The sequence below is a fragment of the Epinephelus moara genome, chromosome 18 (genome assembly GCF_006386435.1).
Source record: "Epinephelus moara isolate mb chromosome 18, YSFRI_EMoa_1.0, whole genome shotgun sequence".
NCBI classification, from domain to species: domain Eukaryota; kingdom Metazoa; phylum Chordata; class Actinopteri; order Perciformes; family Serranidae; genus Epinephelus; species Epinephelus moara.
Window position 1 is genome coordinate 8822123 of NC_065523.1, and position 20277 is coordinate 8842399.

The window sequence follows — 20277 nt, forward strand, 5'->3', positions numbered from 1 at the left end:
TCCTGCATGTCTCTCTCTCTCTCTCTCTCTCTCTCTGTCTCATTGTGTCATACGGATTACTGTTAATTTATTATGCTGATCTGTTCTGTACGACATCTATTGCACGTCTGTCCGTCCTGGAAGGTTAAAGGTTCTTTTGGGGAGTTTTTCCTTATCCGCTGTGAGGGTCCAAAGGACAGAGGGATGTTGTATGCTGTAAAGCCCTCTGAGGCAAATTGTGGTTTGTGATATTGGGCTTCATAAATAAAATTGATTAATTGATTGATTGAACATGAAGCTGAGCATACTTCCGTACTTTTACTCATCATTTAGTTAGTGGCATCTAGTGCTAGTGGTGAGGTTGCAGACTGCAACAAACTGAATTTCAGTGTGCAAAGGGTGGGAGGACTACAGTGGCCGACAAAAAAACGCAAATGGCCCCATCTGAAGGCAGTGTTTGGTTCTGGGCTACTGTAGGGCAACATGCTGGTCTCGATGGAGGAGGACCCACTCTGCATGTAGATATTAACAGGTCATTCTAAGATAACAAAAACACAACAAATTTTATTTTCAGGTGACTATACACTGATGAAAACAATGGGCTGTATTCTATTCTGCCAATATATTCCCCTAAATCTGACACACTGGACCTTTAAATTAAACTTCAGAATGGTCCATTTCAGAATAATATACATTACTGGATTATAGTTATTGATGCATTATTGTGTTCATCACTTTAATGTTGCTAGTTAAGCTCATTTTAACCCATTACTGGGTGTTTTACACTAATCTATAATAATACATCTTAATTTAATAGTTGATTATATTTTGTATAAAAAAGGAGTATAAAGGAATAATCTGAGTCTGCAAATTAACTAACATTATCAAATAAGTGGAGTGGAGTACAAGTATAAAGTAGCATAAAATGGAAATACTTAGGTAAAGTGCAAGTACCTCAAAATTGTGATTAAGTACAGTACTTGAGTAAATGTACTATACTAATTATAGCCATATATATAGCCACACACGTGAAATACATACATATCTGATCCCATATTAACATCTGACACATACAGTACAGTCAGCGATTGTCTTGGCTCTGACTAAGTCATGTCAGCACAGTTTGAACTCATTCGCCTGCTGGGTCACTCTGACTCAGATATCACATCTCCTGCTGTATCAGTCTGTTCATGGGTCTCAGATAGATAGCTGTCAACTGTTGGAGTCAAAAGGTCATATCTATGATTTCCTTTCTATTTTCTAAATTTTCTTTTTGTCAGTCAAAATGTTGATGTATGTTTTTTTTCTATCATGTCTAACTTCTGATGAAAATGGACTAACAAAACAAACTGTCTCAGTAAATAAAGACTGTGTCCATGACAACTTAAGAACTACGAGTCCCAGAGAGCATTCCTGCAAGAAACATCCAGTCAGAGAGCTTCAGCTTCTGTTGCTGTGCAAGTTTGATCTTTTTAAAACTTGCTGGATAAATACTGAAATGTTAAGTAAACCTAAGATGCTCTATATCAAAAAATGACGTATTGCAAGCTGTGACAATGGTCCACTTCAGGTCTCCTAACTGTGCACGGTCGCCTGTCCCCAGCATCCCTTCAACCTATTTTTAAAGTATTTTGAACAATGTGTGGATTGATGCAAGCAGATTCAAAACAATACAACACCAGAAACAGTACAAATTTAATGTTTGCTCTTTATTTTGCAGCTTGCTTGTATCTGCTAGCGTAATATCTGATGTCAGACGGGTTCAAGATCATCAGTTGTTGCCAGATCCCACAAGAATGTTGCTGACTTAGCTAAACTCTGCCACCTTAGTAACTGTTGCTAACCTTTCAATCTCTCTGTTCTAGAGGTGCAAAGAAACATTTTACAATAACTTGAAGTGCTATATTGTAGGCAACTGGACTTGCTTTAGTTTCTTGAAGATGTTTCACCTCTTATCCAAGAGGCTTTTTAAGTTCTAACCGACTAGTGGGGAGCCGCAAGCTCTAACCTGCTGAGGTCACATTTGTGGAGTTGACTGTAGTTGACCCATCATCAGCAGCATCAACTCGGTTACATACAACATCTCCAAACACGTAGCTATGATCCTAGCTCTTCTAGTAGGTAACATTCCACACCACATCAGAAACTCACAGGATTTGCCAACAAGACCAGAGAAATAAAACTGGACCCATATGAACCATTGGTATCTTACAACATCACTTCACTTTTCATTTGCATTCCCAGAGCCTTGACCACCTTCACAGGAACTGCTGCGAGCCAGTGGTTCAGATATGTGGATGACACCTCGGTCATAATCAAAAGAAAGGAAGTGTAAGCCTTCACAGAACACATCAATGCAGTGGACCCTAATATCAAGAGCACGCCGGAAGATATCAGAGGAGAAAGGCTACCCTTCTTAGACTGTGCAGTACACATTGAAGAGGACGGAAGCCTCAGCATTGAAATGTACAGAAAACACACACATAAGATCAATACTTGTTCGCACCACCCACAACCCAGCACACCCAGCACAAGCTGGGGGTCATCAGAACCCTAAACCATCAGGCTGAGAACGTGCCCACAAGGACAAAGAGGAAGGCGAATGAACAGAAACACATCAGGGAAGCATTCATACCTGGACCCATCTAACCCTACCGACACACATGATGGCCAGGTGGGTCAGTGACTCACATGTGACCTCAACAGATCTGTAATGGTTCAACCCACACAGAGGTTAAAGCCTGCAACTTCCCTCCACTCAGTTAGAACTTAAGAGGCCTCTTGGATGAGAGGTGAAAAATCTTCAAGAAACTCAAGCAAGTCCAGTTGCCTACGATAAAGCACTTGGACATACCATGACCTTGTTGATTGAGAATCTTTACCAACATTTTACAGTAACGTTAGCAGATTTATGAATTAGCAAAACAATGGGTCACTGATTTTAGACAGAAATAGAGTCATTTTTGTAGGCTGAAGTGATAAATGTCTTTAGATTTTATAACCTGTAGCTAGCTGGTTAAATAAGCTAACGTAAGCTCCATGAGCTAAGTTTTTAATGATTTTGTTTACTCATTTTAAATCAGGAACTCCGTCAAACGATCTTAGATGATTAACTATGGCTACATGCACGATATCTTGCTGACAGTCTGAGGCTAAAGATAACAGGTCCTAGGTCATGATATCATGTTAGCAGACTGAAGCTAAAGCTGTAAAGCTGCCAGGTCTTGATATCATGTTGAGATATCATGCTAACAGACTGAGACTGAACTATTAGGGTTGTCCTGGCTGCCAGATCGGTACTTCACATGTGCAACTCTCAAGATGAGAAGGATGCAAGATGGTTCACTCGTTAGCTACTTCCATCGATCAGCTGTGGAAAGAGCGTTTAATGAGTGTTTAATTCAGAATGTTAACGCTTTTTTAAAACAAGTTTTAATGTTTTTATTGATAGGAAATAAATGAAGCCAAATTTGATTTTGATATTCATTTTGTCAGATTTATTGTTTGAACAGGAAGTTACTGACTTGTTAGTGTTTTGCTGTTGATTCACTTGCAGCAAAAACACTTGGGAGATGGTGATTTACTGTAATGAATATGAGCTTGAACATCAACGTGAGTGTTTTTTTTTTTTTCCAAAAAAGTATTCTGGTAAATTAAAAAAAAAGGCTCAATTTGCAGCACACAGTGTATCTAACTGCTTGTGTGTACTGGGAAAGGAATGGGAACTCTGGGAATCATCTGGTGTTTAGTATCAAAGTCCTAATTAATTGATAGTTGTCTGTACATCCAATGGTACACAGCAAAAAATGAACTGTTAATAGTTAATTCATTGAACTGAATTAAGTGCAGCTCCAAATTAATTTTGTCCTGAGCTGATGGAGGAGAGAGCCATCTCGGCTTCTCCTATCTGTCCCAGGATCACGATATCATGCAAATGGATTTAAGCATATAAAATTAACCCGATGATCAGCAGTGCTTCTGCATCATTGGGCCCATTCTACAGGTTGAGCTAGCTATTTCCAGTTTAGCACTCCACTAACTTGAATGGGGATAAAATGATTTACTGAATTGGCTCTACTAAACTTTTCAGATGTTATTGAATAGGGGTTGTGACACACCAAAAAATTTATCCAGTGATTTATAGACGTCTCTTTCAGAATGTAGGTCTACAGGAAAATGGCATCAGAAGGGACTCCGAAGTTGTAATTCCACCGTTTGCTACTATGAAACTTGTCTCTAAAGCCCGGGCATTTCCTAGGGGCCAAAGGTCTTGATGCCATGCTAACAGATAGAAGCTAAAGCTAACAAGTTATGATATCATGCTAACAGCCCAAGGAAAAAGCTAACAGTAGCCAACATAACATACTAACAATACCATTCTGAGGTAGCCTACTTCTGTTTTACTGTTATGTTGTGCTGCTTTATACTTCCGTTCCTGTGCAGTTTGATGGCAGATATAGCTAGAGTTACTTTGCAGATTTAAAAATCTAAAGTAGCTTCACATCAACCAGTTACAATGAAATGCTGCTTACATTGATGGATCAGTAATCATACGCAACGGTATAATATAAAATTTTGATGGGCAATTTTGCCTGTGCAGTGGACAGTTTTTGATGTTATAGTCAGCTCATTTTGCTGATAATACTTCTGTACTTTAAGTAAAATGCTGAACACAGGGCTTTTACTTGTGATTTGACTGCTTTTGGCCCACTCATCTTTGCAGAATTGTTGTAATTCAGCCACATTGGAGGGTTTTCGAGCATGAACCGCCTTTTTAAGGTCATGCCACAGCATCTCAATAGGATTCAGGTCAGGAACTCTGACTAGGCCACTCCAAAGTCTTCATTTTGTTTTTCTTCAGCCATTCAGAGGTGGACTTGCTGGTGTGTTTTGGATCATTGTCCTGCTGTAGAACCCAAGTTCGCTTCAGCTTGAGGTCACGAACAGATGGCCGGACATTCTCCTTCAGGATTTTTTGGTAGACAGCAGAATTCATGCTTCCATTTATCACAGCAAGTCTTCCAGGTCCTGAAGCAGCAAAACAGCCCCAGACCATCACACTGCCACCACCATATTTTACTGTTGGTATGATGTTCTGTTTCTGAAATGCGGTGTTACTTTTACGCCAGATGTAATGGGACACAGACCTTCCAAAAAGTTCAACTTTTGTCTCGTCAGTCCACAGAATATTTTCCCAAAAGTCTTGGGGATCATCAAGATGTTTTCTGGCAAAAATGAGACGAGCCTTAATGTTCTTTTTGCTTAGCAGTGGTTTTCGTCTTGGAACTCTGCCATGCAGGCCATTTTTGCCCAGTCTCTTTCTTATGGTGGAGTCATGAACACTGACCTTAACTGAGGCAAGTGATGCCTGCAGTTCTTTAGATGTTGTTGTGGGGTCTTTTGTCACCTCTTGGATGAGTCGTCGCTGCGCTCTTGGGGTAATTTTGGTCGGCCGGCCACTCCTGGGAAAGTTCACCACTGTTCCGTGTTTTCGCCATTTGTGGATAATGGCTCTCACTGTGGTTCGCTGGAGTCCCAAAGCTTTAGAAATGGCTTTATAACCTTTTCCAGACTGATAGATTTCAATTACTTTTTTTCTCATTTGTTCCTGAATTTCTTTGGATCTCGGCATGATGTCTGTAGCTTTTGAGGATCTTTTGGTCTACTTCACTTTGTCAGGTAGGTCCTATTTAAGTGATTTCTAGATTGGGAACAGGTGTGCAGTAATCAGGCCTGGGTGTGGCTACAGAAATTGAACTCAGGTGTGATCAACCACAGTTATGTTTTAACAGGAGCTGGGGGGCAAACACTTTTTCACACAGGGCCATGTAGCTTTGGATTTTTTTCTTCCTCATTAATAAAACCCTTCATTTAAAAACTGCATTTTGTGTTTACTTGTGTTATCTTTGACTAATGTTTAAATTTGTTTGATGATCTGAAACATTTAAGTGTGGAAAACATGCAAAAAAGTAAGAAATCAGGAAGGGGGCAAACACTTTTTCACACCACTGTATTATCTAAGTGGGATTCTTATCCAACACCTGTTATATAACTGAAATTAGACTGAAACTAACACACACACACTGCTGTAGTCATGCAAACACACCCTCCACTGTAAGTCTTTAATCTGGAGCACCGACTTTTACCCTTCCCCCAAATTTGACCCTAAATATAAACCTTCTCCTAATCAGGGATGGAAAGCTGTCCTCCTTGGGGTGATGCTGGTCCAGTATACAGTCCTCGGGGGGAGGAGAAGAACAGGGACCCTATCAGCTGAAATTGAAACACACCTCCCTTCACACGCACACACTTGAGACTTTAACCCATCTTGCATTGCAATACATTTGGACCACAGGAACCTGAGCACAGCTGTGAAGCTTCTCCTGTTACTGATTCTTTTTCCTGCTTTGAATGTAGAGGAAGGGTTTGCACACTCATATTGACCAGAATGCTCCTTTAATTCAATTGTTTAGGTCGTGTGTGTACTCCGTTGCAGCAATTCTGGTCCACCATTAGACTAAAATATCTCAACCACCATTGAATATATTGTAACAAAATGTGTTTCATCAATCATGTTGTCCTCAGGATGAACTGTAACAACTTTAGCGATCCTCTGACTTTTCATCTGGCGTCATCATCAGGTCAACATTTTAATTGGTCCAATACGTTGGCTTATGACCAAATACCTGCAAAACTAATGACATTTCCATCAGCCTCAGCTGACAGTGCTCCAGGGATGACATTTTTCTGTGGGCCAATGGGGAAGTTAGAGTTGCCCTGGTTCCCTCATCCAAAAGCCTATGGGATTTTTCCATTGGATTTTGGATCATTGTCTAAAATAAGCTCTGTGGCAAACAAACATTCATATTAGGTTACTTAATCATTTTGTTCAGCAAGATAATCTCCACAAATGAACTCGGAAAATTCAGAGCACTCTTGGAATGTACAGATCTGTTATTCAGAACACCACACTCGGAGCAGCAGAGCATTCTCTGTCAAGGGAGACAGATCAGCAGAGTGCTAAGCTCCTGTAGGAATAGAACATTCTGGTACTTCAAACAACAGAGCTCTCATTTTAGTGTAAAGTGTCAGATTTGATTTACAAACACACTCATTGTATCCTCTGTGAGGCTGCACAATGGTGATTTGAGCTAAATGCTAACATGCTCACAATGACAATGGTAACCTGCTGATGTTTAGTAGGTATAATGGTATCTATGTGGTGTTTGGTATATTATTCATGACCACATAGGTATAACCATGCACACCATCTTATTTTTAAGCGTGCTTACACATACAGAAAGTCCTTCGGAAATATAAATAGTAGATGTTAGGTGGTTTGTGAAGCAGATACACCACAGACAGCTGCTGTTGTCCAGAGGTTTTATTTCAGTGTCTGTAGTGTGACAGCAGAGGGAGCACCAGTCTGGAGGAGACGAGACCAGTTCACATATGTTACTTTCAGTAATTTCAGCTGAGCTTCAAATCAATTCCAGAAACGTAACCTGTATGAAAGCTTCAAGTGAGTTAGATTCATGTAATCAGTAATTTTCCAATCTAATTCTAAACCAGTCCCATCTCTGCTTTTACATAAGATAAACTGGTCTTCACTTGTTGGTCAACATTCTAAGATTTGTCTTATTTTAAAATACTGTCATCACATTTAAAATAGCTAAATTGGAAACTGAATTACCCTCACTGGCTGTTAAGAAACAAACATTGAAACAATATGTTTTATATTCTCTTCCAGACTAGGGAAATTAGACATAATGCCAACTTTATGCACATCTCTATGAAGGAGCATCAGGGCCACTGTTAGAAAGGGGGGGAATCAGTGATTTCAATGTCATAGTTTTAAGAAAACATAACATACAAACATATAGTAATAATTTTATAAAAAAAAGAAAAAAAGACAACAAATTAAGAAAATAAAGTCATAAATAATATAGAGATGGAGTTGTCATTTTGTGAGAAGAAATCATAACATTTTCAAACAAGGTTGGAATTTTGGTAGAAAATTTTGCTGTAATATGAAATAATATAGTAACTATGGGACTATGCGAGAAGTTGTTCCTATAAGAGGGAAATCTGAATTTTGTACTAATTTTTTTACAATATTATGAGAAAAAAGACTTCAAGAACAATTTTTTTTTAAAATTACAACTTCATCCCATTATGACTTATAAAATTATGACTTTATTCTTGAATTAACTTTTTTCTTGTATTTATGACTTAATCTGATAATACAACTTTGAAATGACACTATTCTGACTTTAACTCAAAATATGACTTTTGCATAATTAGAACTTAATCTCATTAAATCAAAACCTTTTTTAATCCTATTTTTTTTCTACTGAATTTATACTAGTTCATAGTATTACAACATTTCTGACTGATATTGTAAAATGAAATGTTTTTTACTGTTTCCTAACACAACTGACTTCATTATAATATATGTAATACAATGTTTTTATGTAAAATTACAAATTTGTTAGATGCTATTGTGAGCTCTTTGTAGAACCACCACCATTCTCGAAATCTCAGGATTCAATTTTTTCTTTCAGTTTGCCAATATTCATTGTACCAGTGTTGCCAACTTTACAATGAACTAAGGGGTAGAGACTCAGATGGCAAAGGAGCCGTGGGCTGCAATTACTCTGAGCAGCATTCATGGGAATAAATTATGATACATTATGATGTTTTGGCTGTTTAGTGTATATGAATATACACTAAACAGCCCAAACATTAAAATGACTAATGAGTTAAGTGAACAACACTGATCATCTTGTTACAATGATATGTTTTGCTGAGAAACCTTGGGTCCTGGCATTCATGCAGATGCCACTTGATGCACTTCACTCATCCAAACACTGCTGCACACCAAGTACACCCCCTACTGGCACGGCACTCCTCGATGGCACTGGCCCACCCAGGAGAAAAATGCACCATGTCACTTCACAAAAACTGCTCAGGGTTGGCCTTAAGAATGTGAAAAAGAGCTCAAGGCTTTGGCCTGGCCTCAAAAGTATCTAGATCCAATCTGATCGAGGATTTGTAGGATGTGCGAGTAGCCCTTGTCCACAGTGGAGCCTCTTTGGATAGAACTTCGCTGTGGCATGTTGAAGCATGGACACAGAATCTCTGGGGGGTGTCTTTTGGTGTGTGTCGCCAGGGCGCTGGCAGCGGATTGTCTGAGTCCTGCAGGTTGTGAGGTGGGGTACTGGCACATCCCACAGATGCTTGATCAGATTGGGATCTGGGGAATTTGGAGGCCAGGTCGTTACTTGAGCTCTGTGTCAAGTTTCTCTCGCCATTCCTGAGCATATTTTATGGGGTGGCATGGTCGATTGTCATGCCTGGGGCGCCACTGCCACTGGGGAGTGCCGTTGCCATTGGGGTTGGGGTACTTGGTCTGTAATCAAGTGGTATCCACATGAATGCCAGGACCCAAGGTTCCCCAGCAGAATGTGGCATTGTAACAAGATGATCAATGTTATTCCCTTCACTTGTCAATGGTTTTAATGTTTTGGCTGATCCGTGTATTTCTCACTTTTCTCTGATGGTCTGAATAAGTTGCTAAATTTGTTGCTTGTCGCTTTTTGGAAATAAAGTCATTGAGAGGGTCAGAAAAGTTGCTAGCATCATACAGGCTGAACTAGTTCCAAAATTTTTTCCTAAATATTTGGTAATACGACACCAACCCCACCCAAGGCCCCACCTCCTCACAGACCTCTGCTCCAATCACATTGTCTGTCTGACGTTCACAGAAATAAGGACTTGTATCAATGTAAACAACCACTTCTGTACAAAAAAAAAACAAACAGAAACAACCCCAAGCTTTAGATAGAAAACAACAGAACAATCAAACTGAGGAGATTTAACTGTACAATTCATAAAGTCATAAATTCATCATCATTTCTTTCTCTTTATATCATCACTGTACACTTTCTTTTACAAATAAAAAAACATCAAATCAAATATTTCTCCTTGAGTTAGCATCACTCTCTCTCTCTCTCTCTCTCTCTCTCTCTCTCTCGCTCTCTCTCTCTCTCAGCTCATACATAAAATAGAGTCTCCGTTAGTATTTGCCTATTTACATGGTTGCACTATGTACACATTTTCAATTTTTCAGTGTTTTCATGTGGGCGTCACAGCGGATGGCCGAGAACTAAGAGACCGTCCGCTCCCAAAATTATGGATCCCAGCAGAATTACAGGCAGAAGCTGAGATTGGTGCAAGAAACATGAAGGTTTGGTCGATTTAGTTCAGGTGTAACATTAATGGTTTTGTTTAAGTTAAGATAAGACATAGTTAGGATACAGGACTTCTGTTTCTGCCCAGAACTTCGGTGGGATCTATAATGAATCGCCCAACACCCAGGAAGTAGTCCTGAGAGAGCCACCGGCAGACTAGTGATGATGTCACCTTCGCTGGGTTTCATACTTTGTACCCAACCAAACCACTGCAAACGTCCCCACCTCGACGAAACCTTTAACAGCAAATACAGAGTCCCGAAAACTCACTGTAATTTCAAACTGAGGGATAAAATCTGAAGCTACATAATTCACATTCTTCAAAGAAGTCGTGGTCTTGGAAGTTCAAACTCTTACTCATGCTAAAGGCCAAAACACACCCGCGGCGTCATATGACGGCGGCGTCATATGACGGCGGCGTCATTGACGCGAGTCAAGTGCCGCCCCCAACACACCCAAAAAGCGTCGCGCTGCGGGGCGTCAACCGGATTTCCATTGCACACTCCAGTCCGCGGGAGCTGGGACATACAAAATAGCGCTTTTTCAAGGGCGGCGACGCTGGAAAAATAGGACAATAGCATAAAGTGCCGCGGTGCGGCACATCGACGCGCGTCAAAACAGCCGCCGGTGTGGGTTTGGAAATAGAAAATAATGGGGGCGGCTGTTTTGACGCGCATCGTACGGCGCCGGTGTGTTTTGGCCTTAAGAGGAGTTGTTACTTGAACTTGTGTTCTTTAGAAACTGAACACATTCATGCTCTTGGGAGATTTAACTAATGTCCATGGGCAATCCAACTTCACCTATTGTTCTTGGGAATTTAAACTAGTGTTCCTGAGTTTTAGTAGTTTAAAGATGTGTTTTGGGAGTTCATACTAGTGTTTTTAAAAGTTTTAACTAGTGTTCTTTGGAGGTCAAACTGATGTTCTTGGGAGTTTTAACTTGTGTTCTTGAGAGTTTTAACTAGTTTTCTTAGGGGTTTTTACTTTTGTTTTGGAAGTCTGAACTAGTGTCTCTAGAAGTTTTACCTAGTGTTCTTGGGAGTTCAAACTAATGTTCTCGGGAGTTTTTACTTGTGTTCTTGAGAGTTCAAACTACTGTTCCTGGGCATTCCCACTTGTGTTCTTGGTAGTTTGAACTAGTGGTCTTTGGAGTTTGAACTTTTGTTCTTGAAAGTTTTAACTTGTGTTTTGAGAGTTTGACCCCGAGTTCAATCTTGTGTTGTTCTGAGTTTGAAGTCTTGTTCTTAGTGGTTCAAACTCGAACTCTTTTTCTTGGGCATTCAAACTCAAACTCGATTACTTAGTCGGTCAAACTTCAACTCGTGTTCTTGGGAAATCTGAAAATTATTTTGTTTTGAGGACAAAATATATTTTAAGACTCCATATAAGATATAGAAGGTCGTGTCAAACTGGAGTTTCGCAGGTTTTCTCCTGTCCAGAATCAAGCCACCTTAGTTCACACACCATGTTAGAACTTGAAATGCTGTAAAACAGCAATGAGGAAAATTTGACACTTCTGATAAGCTCCTGTCCTGAGTCCAACCCAGATCAGAGATCCTCTACCATAAAACACAACAGAAATTCTTACAAAAGGTGAAAATAAAAACATGTCACACTGCCCCTTTACAGCAGATATCCCAGATGAAAGTCTTGGTTGACATCTCACCTTGCTGCAGTGATGCAGAACTGTACCGACAGTGTGATAAGTGCAATGTTACGTCACTGGTGGGTGTGGTTACGTAAAACATACTTTAACCAGAGGAGCTCAGTAAAACACTGATTTTCAGCTTAGTGTCAAGTTACTTTTCAAACAAAAAATCTTGTTTTTCCAACTTAAGTCACTGTGACCGCAGCTGCCCAAAAGTACTAAAAGAAAGCCAGGCTGTAAGAGAACAATAAATAAAATAGACTATAAGTTGTTGGGTCTAAAACCTGGACTTCACAGAGAAGTTACTAGGTCTTGTTCTCACGTGGACAGGAGGTGGACTTGTCTCTGGACAGGATCAGCCTCACTGAGCTTTTGCAAACAGGATGTTATGGTACAGATGGAGAATGACAAAGTCTCACCGGCCACCAGAGCTGAGCACAGAGAACATTTTTCAAACCATTTACATCTTTTCAGATAATTAATACAAACATGTAAACCGTCTTTACGCACTGAAGAGTTTCATCCCAACCACAAAGATATCGTCTGAATGTCTTACTGAAAAAGACCTTCCTAACAAGTTGGATATAACTGAGGGGGAATTCACGTATTCTTTTGAATAAAGCATAATTTATGTCACAAGTAAAAGACTTCCAGCAAGTATTATAATAAAATGTCTCTATAATTCAACTTTAAAATAAACTACAACTTTTTTGACATCAAATTGTAACTTTGTCTCAACATATCATTAGAGGTGGGGGAAAAAATCCATACAGCATAGTATCATGACATTCTTGTGTGGCAATACTTGGCAAATACTTTTTAATAAATAAATTATTAACATTACAAATACAAATTAAACTTTAGTTAGCCTACTAGAATAATATAATCAATTGCTTTTTAAGTCCACTAGATACATTTTGGTGCTGCTAAAAAAAAAGACTGAAGTGAGGTGACCAGACTGTCAACATCTGTTTAATCTAAAAGATAAAGTTTTCAAAGTTTTCCTTTAGGGACGTATTTTATAGTTTAAAAAAAAGGTAATAAATCGCAATATATCGCAATACTCAGCATATCGCAACATATCTAAAATTGCAATAATATTGTATTGTGATTTAAGTATCATGATAATATCGTAATCCCACCCCTACATATTATGAATTTTTACTTCTTCTGATCTTATTACAACTTCTGTCTCTCATAAATGTACGACTTTATCCCCAAGAGTTACTTGTGAAATTACCCATTTTCTCACATTATAACTCTTTTCTTTTATCTTTGTATTTTCATAACATGCCAACATTTTTTCCTCAAAAAATCATGTCTATTCTCTAAATCTCAGGGTTTGTTCCTGAGCAGCTGGAAGGCTTTAACTGTGAGGCAAATGACAGATTAGTAATACTTCAGAAATGATGCAATCCCTTTTAAAAAAAAAAATAAATAAAAAATAATACAATAAGTACGACATCTCAGAGTGAAACTCTTCAGTGCACTGCAAAAAACAAACAAACAACAAAAAAACCACCCTAAAACAAACCAAAACTCAATCTTTACCAGTCTAAATTAAAGCACTGTTTCAGTGTTCAGGCTGGACTCAGACCTGGTGGTGATCACAGCAGAAAAACAACAACTCTGTAGATTTCTATTATTATAGTAAATATGACTTAAGTGTGATCAGCTGTACAAACACAGAACCAATTGATCGCAACACAACTGGACTCAACTGAACTGAACTCTACTGAAAATCTAGAATAAAGAGTAAACAAAACCTCTCTGTGTCTCTGAGCCCTGAGGTTTGGCAAAAGTGCTTCGTTGCTGCGATAAATTGACCAACTACTGTCACTTCCTGTCGCTCTGTTATTGCCTCAGATGTCGACCCCCCCAATCCATTGAACAGCCAATGGTAGGGCAGCTCTGTGGGGGTGATCAGGTCCTTCCTTAAAGCCGATTGGTCGTTCAGATGTGACAGCAGTTAGATCCCAAACGCTGAGAAAAAATTTTTTCCTGTCGACTCTTTCTTATGTTAGTGTTCTTCTCTCTGGTGTGATGTCGTCCCGTAGAAACAGCCGACTGGCTGCCATATGTTTATTATTTCAATCAGTGTGTGACTTTCAGACCATACCTCTGTTTTTTAGCATGATTTAGCCCGTTTACTCCAACTCTCACTACCTACTAACCATTTTAAAACACAGACTGTGTTAGATTTTAGAAAATGTTCTTACATCTTTCTAACAACCAGTTTTTGTAGTTAATTTCAAAACATTTCAAAATCTCACATAGCCTTCAGAGTCAATCATTTAATACAGCCACAGGTGTCCTGAATAAAATCTGCCGATAACGAAAAGAGGACAAGAAAGTATCAGTATGTGTTCTGCATCACATACTGATTCTTTTTATTTTTAGTAGGTCCTGCAGCTACCTTTACAAAGTACATACTGTTGCACGCAGTGTGCACACAATCAGGACATACTACTTTCTCATAACATTGTGCCCTGAACTTCTTGCTCATATATCCTTGGAGATAAAACAAAACGCCATTTGTGGAGCATGCCAGAGACAAAAGTCAACCTAGGAGCTTTGTTGATCTTACTTTGAAATGTATGTGGTTTTAACTTTTAAGTCATAACTGCATACAATGCAAACTCTAGCACAGCCCATTATATCCACAACAGTGTGCATTTTTCTGTCATTGTTGTAATTATAGTTATGTCCCTTTTGTTTTTGATAATCTATGATTGTTTTGCTCATTTAAACAATAAATATTCCTATTATTACTATTATACTGGTCATCAGTCACTTGATTGCACTGTCATCCTTCACTGCAGCTTCTGATAGCCGTCAACGAGCTGTCAAGCTCTTATCTGTTTGCAGCTCAGCCGATGTGACGCATCTTCTGCTGTGGAGAGGATTGTGGGTCAAAATAGCCAGAAAAGCATGCTGGCTTGCAATGACCAAATGTAGTGGGATGTCATGGTATTTTTGGCATACTGCATTTGACATACTACAGTATGTGTTGGGTCATACTAAACCTTTTTCCAGCATACTAAATAGTATGATAGTATGGGTATTGGAACGAACAGTTATCGTCAATTAATGACAGGAAGTGCCATCCAATGGCTGATACATCTTTTTTTTAATATAAACCCCCCCCTTGAATTTGGTTGTTAGAGGTACCTTGTTGAGTTTTTAATAGTGTTATGGATCAATGTTTTATAAGTGGGTCTGAGCGCACAAGAGATTCCTGACACCAGTTTCATGTTATTGTGCTGATCGATGGTAGTAATACAAATAAATGCGGCAACAAAGACAAAACTTCACAGGGTACCTTAAGCTTGGTTTCTCTGGGAATGTGATTATGTTATTATAACTCCTCAGTGCTCTCTAGTGGACAAAGTCTGTAGTGAAGACACTGTCTCTAGTTAACTTCGGACATTTTTACTGACTTTTCCTGTAACTTACTGACTGATATATGTTGTGATAATCATATAGCTCTGATAGAATAGTATCAGACCAGCCTGCGTGTTGATTTTTGTAGAAATTAACTGACATCTATTGCTTTCTATACCAAAATGAAAAAAATAAACTACTGTGTTGTGGTTTGGCAGCGATGGAGCGTCTATGTGATTTGAAGCAAACTGGTTAAAGCATACAAAATACAGGGGCATGGTCCTTTAAAGTGAGTGTAGTGTGAATTTTCCAACTGTCCTGTTGAATCATAAAACACTGTGAGAGACATTTAACGATGTTTGCCATCAATGTCCTGAAACAAAAAGTAGAAAGACTGAAGAGTTGACCAACATCTTCGGACTGCAGCTGAGATTACGTTCGGTAAAAAACAGCAATGAAACATCCTGACAGTCCGCCACTAACAAGTCCTACCATGTGATCGGGGTCCATGAATGCACCGTGACCAATATGCCAAAGTGCTTGCAAGTCTGTGACGGGTGTCAGTGATATTGTCACCGTTAAGGTTTAATCAAGGAGGAATCTAAGTTCAGATGAACAAAACCAGTCCCTGATAGCTCTGTGTGGAATATGGCAGCTGATACGAACCACAGATCAGAGGTCAGCCCAACAGCCCTTACCGCTGATGTAAACCATGGACACAATCCACTGTAACTGTGAGTTCAGTTACAGATTTACAGAGTGGTCCGTTGTGTCCATTATTCGATGTTAGAGAGTTAATTTTTTTTGATGGAAAAATATATTCAGTCCTGAAATACAGATGACAGATTTCTGAGTGCAGAAGCCTCTCGTGTAAACTCGGACAGCAACATTTGAAAAGTCGTAGCAGCTAAATTTGACCATTTCCACTGGTAATCAAACTGGTCTCTCTCTGCAAAGGTTTAGAGGAACTTGATTTATGTCATTTCTGTTTGTTCCTGCAGAGTTTAATATCTTGCGTCTGCATGTCCTCAGAGAAAAGATCCTGGAGAACGAAACCAAGGCTGCATAATGTGAATCCACATTTGTCGGTTAAAAAAATTGCTCGTCTGCTGGCATTTTTACATCCTCCGCTGTGTTTGAAAGCTTAAACATTTTGTCCGTCTACATGTTGTTCAGAGACAATAACATGTTGGTTTTTGTTTGTTGTTCTACAAATTTTGAGAGTAGCTTTAATAAGTCCAGTTCCAGTTTTGTTGTTTCAAGCCTGCCTCCCAACAGGAAGTTGGAATAACCAGTCAGCTGTTTGAAGTGCAGTGTCCTGTTGATATTTGGGTGTCTGCAGTCAAAAGCTATCCTTGACAGCCGTTTCTGAGTTGATCCATAGAGATGTTTATGTGCATCCCCGCAAAAATACCGTATTGACCCACATATAAGACGATCCTGATGAGTATTGAAAAAAAATAATAATAATTTTTGAAGATACAAAACACTTTTGGAAAAGTTTCCAAAAGATACCGTTGGTCCGATGAGTCCTTTCCTTGGAGCCTTTTATTTCATAAAAGAGAAACACAAGATGAAAGCATTAAAGCAGATCGTAAATCCCGCAGTTGTGTAGTTTGTCCTGTGCTGTCTTATATTTCGGCCAATATGGTATAGTTCTTGTTTCCCATGAAATTGTGGTTGAACAGCAGGTTTGAGGCTGTTTGTTGGAGGTTTCAGCCGGTGTCAGTCAGGTGGTCAGATTGTCTTTAGTCTGATTGGTAAGCCACCACAACAGGAGGGAAACTAGGGTGGGAAAGTGCAGAAAGTGAGAAAATAGAAAGAGTCCATGATTCGTCTCTTCTTCTTCTTCTTCTTCTTCTTCTTCTTCACTGCGGCTGGGTCAAAGTAGTGTTGCCTCTCAAACCTGCTGCAGACTGAATTGAGCCTGTTGAATTTTCAGTTATCTTGAATCTTTTAGCTGATGTACAGATGCAGAGCGCTATGCACTTGGGATCTGACGTGACTTTGAGGTTTTGTTTAATCTGGGCAACTTTGATCAGACTGACCACCAGGTCACACCAGGTGTTTTGAGGTTTTGGTCCAGTTTGATGAACTCCCTCCACATATCTCTCTGTGGTTGTGGTTGTCAGGGCTGCTGGCAGTGTTTGGACTTGACAGCTGCTGATGGAGAGGAAGGATAAGGGAGGAAGAGGAGGTGAAGGTGTAGAAGATAATTAAACTTGTGGATGAAAGAGAGGAAGCTCATTCTTTCTGCTGATCAAGAACATCTCAAGTTATTTTTTTATTTCAGGTAAAGACGATGATGAGGAGGTTGTAGGTTTAGTTTCAGGGTAAAACGCCTTCCTTCGCTTATTTCCATCTCTTTCTACCTGAACCTTCCTCCATCCATTTGTTTCTTTGCTTTCTTGTTTCTGGACACAAAATCCTTCTCCTCTTCTTCGCCTTCTCTCCATCCCATCTCTTCCTCTTCATTTTCCATGCTTTCTTATTTTTTTCTTTACCATCCTGTCAGTCCCTCTATGTGTCTTTGGGCTCCAGTTTGCACGACATGTCAAACAGCAGGTTCTGGTTGTCAATCACCTGTAACTGCCGGACGTAGGCCTTCGTTTGCAGGTGGGAGGGGGATGTCTCTGTATCCATGGCTACCAGATGACACAGGAAGAGACAGAAACAGGAACAGAAGAAAAGAAAACGCTGATTTTAGGGATCCACTCTTACATCATTTATCAATAACAGCACACAAAGGTGCAGTGACACTATATCACCACTAGAGAGAGACAAAGTTCAACATGTGCTTAGGAAGCAGCCACTTCTTACATGTGCTTCACAATAAAAGCATTTTGTGGTAGGAGTTTACTGTGCTATCAGCGCTGTGTCCAAAATCCAGACTACATACTAATTATTTACTACATAACATCAGAGATTATAAGAGTTTATTGTTTCAGCAGGTAGTAAACAAAAATATCAACATACACGTATCATTTTATACTAACATAAAATGATACGTGTGATTTGATACTTCTTTTGGTTTGTTTTCTGAGATTTTTTAACCCCCAATATAATTTAGTTTTTATTTTATTCCACTTGTAAGCTGCTGCTTCTTAGTCTTTGTGTGTTGCATTGTAGGAGAAAAGTGTCTATTAATCTGCTCAAAATGAACTATTAAGTGTGAATAGTGTCTACATTGAATTAACTTTTTACTTTGTCACTTTTCGAGTGTGATTTTTGTATTAATTTGATTTAATATGTACTGTATTCATTATTAATTTGATACTTAAAACTAGGGATGTCAACAGTTAACAGTTAACCAGCTAACCATAGAGAATATTATTGACTGGTTGCACATGTCAATAGGTTAAATTTACTGCTTCTGCACACCACCCAGGTCTGGTGTGAGCTAGCTAGCGGCATCGCTAATTTGCCGATGACCACTCCTGTCTCTCCTCAGATCACCCCAAAGACTAAGCAGCTCAATTTTGAACCACAAAACCTCCTTTAGCATTGTTAACTACTATTAGCTCTGTTAGCAGTGTTAGCACAGCTAGCGGCGTTAACAATGTGTGACTCAAAATGAAGCTACTTCCTCATTGGGGCAACCTGAGGAGAAACCTGAGGGTGAGCAAAATGTTTTCACAGCAACACTTCTGTTACGTTAGCTAACAAGCTGAGACCAGAGGGTGAGCGGTGGCCACTATTCCGCATATTAATGCTTGCCAGTTGTCTGTCAGCAACAGACAGCTGGAAAAGCCAACAGAAAAAATAAATAAAAAGTGCAATACATTTATATCACAAAGCATTTAAATTATACCACCTCTAAATTGAAAGCACTTTGAAATAAGGCACTAAAGCTCAATGAGTCAATGGCACGCCAGTCTGAGAGGAAAGGCCTCTTTTATATCACATAATTTCGAGGTAACGTGGGATCATAGGAGTTGTCTTCATTGTTAAACAACCATATAAAAATCTATATCTGTGTAAAAACAACCACCACTGCTGATAAAAATCTATCTGATGTGACATGACTCAGGCAGAAAATCTGTTCATGAATAAAACTTTTATTCACGTTACGTTTAGTCAAGTTTGGTCATTTCATTCTACTGAAATAGCCACAAGGTAACGTAAATTGACTACCTATACATTGTACAGTGACTGTAGCTAAAGTTATCGTGTGGTAGCCCAGTGCTGTTATCCATGGTCAAAACAAGTCACACAAAAGCACAAACTAACAAACAGAGCCAGGCAGCGGTGGACCAGCAGCTCAGTGATATGCGAGGTAAAATTACTATTTCTGTCAAAGGAGTCTGGTGGCTTTGAAAAGAGAGACGTGCAAGGGCTTCAATGGGGCAGCAGCAAAAGGTATTTCTGACACCCCAAAAAAAGCACACCAAAAAAATAAATTTCAATTCAAACATATGCTGAATTTAGTAAAAAAAAAATCCATTGATTTAAAGAATTAAACAAGTTAAAATCTCATTAGGATCACCAAGGAACACCAAACTCTGGGATATCTCTGCCTTGTTACTAAAACGGATACTCAATAGTTTCTAGCGAAACATGTTTTTAACATGTAGAAAGTGAGGTCAAAGGTCACAGCAGCAGTGTGTTACCTAGCTGGCTGCTCCTGTATCGTCTGATGATCCTCACCATCTCTGCCACTTTATGCTGAAGAGGAGGAGGAAGAAGAGAGGGGAGACAGGAAAAGAGGAACAAAAACATGGGAAAGGAGAAGAAAGAGTTTACTTCAGTTGAGTAGTTGCTTTTTGACAAATTTTATTTTGTATTTACGCAAATCTGAGGTATGACTTTAAAATAAAATATAATGGATGGACCATTTTTTTTAGGCAAACCTAAATTCTACATGTTTATATAATCTATTGTACTTGTTCTCTTCAAATAAATATTCACTTTCAAATAATCCTGGTTATCCTGAAAAAGAAAATGTGCAATACATTTGTATTTGAAGCTAGTAAGAGACTTTTAAAGGTTGATAGAGTACAAAAATGCAGTTTTT

The 20277-nt window shown here is 39.1% G+C and overlaps 1 protein-coding gene across 1 annotated transcript in view; it reads right to left on the reverse strand.

The window, feature by feature from the left end:
• Positions 1 to 9777: 9777 nt before the first annotated feature.
• Positions 9778 to 20277, reverse strand: part of rapgefl1 (Rap guanine nucleotide exchange factor (GEF)-like 1) — a 58076-nt gene continuing 47576 nt past the window's right edge. The window contains exons 16-17 of the mRNA XM_050069298.1: positions 19874 to 19928; positions 9778 to 17908 (exon numbers count right to left, since the gene is read on the reverse strand). Of these exons, the coding sequence (XP_049925255.1) occupies positions 17784 to 17908; positions 19874 to 19928 (180 nt within the window). The 3' untranslated portion in view covers positions 9778 to 17783. The remainder of the gene's footprint in view (positions 17909 to 19873; positions 19929 to 20277) is intronic.